The sequence below is a fragment of the Pseudozyma flocculosa genome (genome assembly GCF_000417875.1).
Source record: "Pseudozyma flocculosa PF-1 unplaced genomic scaffold scaffold00008, whole genome shotgun sequence".
NCBI classification, from domain to species: domain Eukaryota; kingdom Fungi; phylum Basidiomycota; class Ustilaginomycetes; order Ustilaginales; family Ustilaginaceae; genus Pseudozyma; species Pseudozyma flocculosa.
This window is the reverse complement of record NW_006920876.1, coordinates 1-2,461: the sequence shown is the minus strand read 5'-3', so window position 1 is coordinate 2,461 and position 2,461 is coordinate 1. Positions and strand designations below refer to the sequence as shown.

The following is a 2,461-nucleotide window of genomic DNA, read 5'->3' as shown; positions in this document are numbered from 1 at the left end:
ACGTCAATCTCGTCGATGGGCTCGGTGGACAGCGGCCTGTCGCAGACGGGCTCGATCCAGAGCGCGCCCGAGGGCCCGCCGCTCGTCACCATCAACGGCAACGGCAACGGCACGGCCAACGGAGCGCCCAACTCTTCGGCCGAGTCGCTCAAGCCTGCCAGGAGCCCCAATCCGGCGGCCGCGGCGGCATCGACGGCTGGATCATCGTCGAACGGTGCTGCCAGGGCCGAGCCGAGGCCGGATCGCAGCGAGATCGACGACGGGAGGAGGTGGGTGTACACGTCGGACACGGTCGTGCGGGCCGCTTCGATCGACGAAGTGCTCAAGGCCAAGGCCTACATGCTCTTCTACGAGCGCGTCTAGCCGCCGGGCCGAGGGAGGGAGGAGAAGGGAGGACGACGCCCTTTGTGCAGGATGAATCTTGGCAACGGCACGGCCCGGCGTGGCATAGGGGCACACACACGACGAGCGCCGCCGGCGCCGCCGCCGCCGGAACGCAGCAGAATATAAGGGCCGAAGAGATGCGATGAAACGCACCCACGCAAGCATGCATGCAAAAGATAGATTGCCCAGGCTCGACTGCGCGACTGCGACTCGACTCGACCCGAACGGACGGCAGCTACGCCGCGCAGTGCTGTGCAGTTCGACGTCGGCGTGGCGGATCCACGCGCTCGCTCACCGCCTGGCTCCCCTCTGTGGTCTGGCCCTTTGGTTGCGGACGACAGGCTGGATGCTGCCTTCCTCCTCCTCGCTGTCTGCTGCTGTATGGGTGGCGGCCGTGTTCTGCGACTCGACCTGGCCCTCTTCTCCGGCCTCCGAGTCGACGACGTTGGACTCGGGTTTGAGCCTTTTGCTTGCGGGGAGGCGGTTCGTCGATGACGACGACGAGGATGGCAGGTCGTCGAGCTGCCCCTCTTCGTCGCTGGCCGGTTCGCGCTTGGATCGACGTTTCGAGGGGAGTGCTGCCGCCGTCGCCGTCCCCGTTGTCGTTGACGAGGATGGGCCGGGTTGGAAGGGGGCTGCTGCTGCGTTGAGCGCGGTGGTGCTTCCGCTGCGCGGGAGGGCAGACGACGAGGCGACGACGTCGGTCGTGTCCATATCGACCTGCTCAACTTCTCCCTCGCCCTCGCCGCCGGTTCTGCGCCGCCGCGACTCGGCCTCGGCCTCGGCTTCTGGCTCTCCCTCCGCCTCTTCGGCGTCGGCGTCGGCGTCGGCCTCACCGTCGACCTCTTCCCTCTGCACCTCCCTCCTCTCGTTCCTCCCGACCTCGTCGCCCACGTCCTTGACCAAGCTCTCGAGGAGGCCGACGACGTTTGCCATCCTCCCCCTCGCCTCGCCCGCGACGGCATCGACGTTGGCCGATTCCTCGCGGATGCCGTCGAGGGTGGCGCCGAGGGTCTCTAGGCTGGCCCCCAGCTGGTGGCGCGGCGGCAGGTGCTGTATGGACGCGGCGACGTTGTCGTAGTCGAGCTTCTGCTTGCGTTCGAGCTTGGCAGAGGCGAGGGTGGCCTTGAGCTCGTCGATCTCGTCGCGCGCGCGTCGCTGCGCCGCGAGGATCTCGTCGAGCTCCTCGGCGTATCCGCTCGTTTCGCGGGGACACGTCGACGACGAGATCGAGAGCAGGCGCCGCAGCGAGGTCTGGTACGACGTCACCTCGGCGCGGAACGACGCCGTGTTGAGCGACAGCGCCTCGGCGTCCGACGAAGAGAGGATGCTGGAAAACTTCTTGATCAGCCGTCGCAGCGCCCGGTCGTCGATGGCCATCCGGTTCTTGAGCACCTGCTCCTGCGTGTCTTGGGATATCGGCTGCAGCGTCGACGACATGATGGGCGCGGCGTTGGAGAGTCGGCGGGCGGGCGGGCAGGCCGGGGAATGTCGATGTGACAGCGGAAGACAGAGAGGGTGATGGTCGTAGCGAGAAGCCAAGAGAGCGGCGAACGCCCCCGTCTGCCTGAACATGTGGAGCCGGCGGGCCACAGCGCGTGGCCCATCATGAGCTCAACACTATATATACGCCACGCTGCTGGTCAAACATCAGCGGGTCCAATCGTATAGTGGCTTATTATGCTGTCTTAGGGCGATTCGCCGAAGGTGGCGCACAGACCGTATGACAGAGGTCCTGAGTTCGATTCTCAGTTGGACCCATCTTTTTTCCAACATTGAATTTTCTTCGACATTTTTTGGAGGTGAACAGGCTGTCCAAGGTCCCCAATTTGATTCCGGGCTGGACCCCTTCTCCTTTTTTCAGCCTTTTTGTGCCTTGTACTTGCTAGGGTTACTTTTGCTATGCCCCTGTGCTTCTTGCCAGGTAGGGTTAGGGTTAGGGTTAGGGTTACAAGGGTGTCCCCAAAATAAACAGGGTAGGGGTGCTTATTGAAAGTTGTTCATATGCTATTTGTGAGTACTTTTGATTGGTCACCTCTACTCAGTTGTCTTGGTGGTTGCGGAGCAGCGGTCGCTC

The 2,461-nt window shown here is 63.8% G+C and overlaps 2 protein-coding genes across 2 annotated transcripts in view; one reads left to right on the top strand and one right to left on the bottom strand.

Moving 5' to 3' along the window:
* Positions 1-363, top strand: part of PFL1_02708 (uncharacterized protein) — a gene marked incomplete at both ends in the record, with an annotated part of 4,858 nt that extends 4,495 nt beyond the window's left edge. The window contains one exon of the mRNA XM_007880224.1: positions 46-363. Coding sequence (XP_007878415.1) covers positions 46-363 — 318 coding nt within the window. The remainder of the gene's footprint in view (positions 1-45) is intronic.
* Positions 364-675: 312 nt separating this feature from the next.
* PFL1_06861 (uncharacterized protein) lies at positions 676-1,824 on the bottom strand (the record flags this gene model as incomplete). Its single annotated transcript, XM_007880493.1, has 1 exon — positions 676-1,824. The coding sequence occupies one exon, from the start codon at positions 1,822-1,824 to the stop codon at positions 676-678; it is 1,149 nt and encodes a 382-aa protein (XP_007878684.1).
* Between the last annotated feature and the right edge of the window lie 637 nt (positions 1,825-2,461).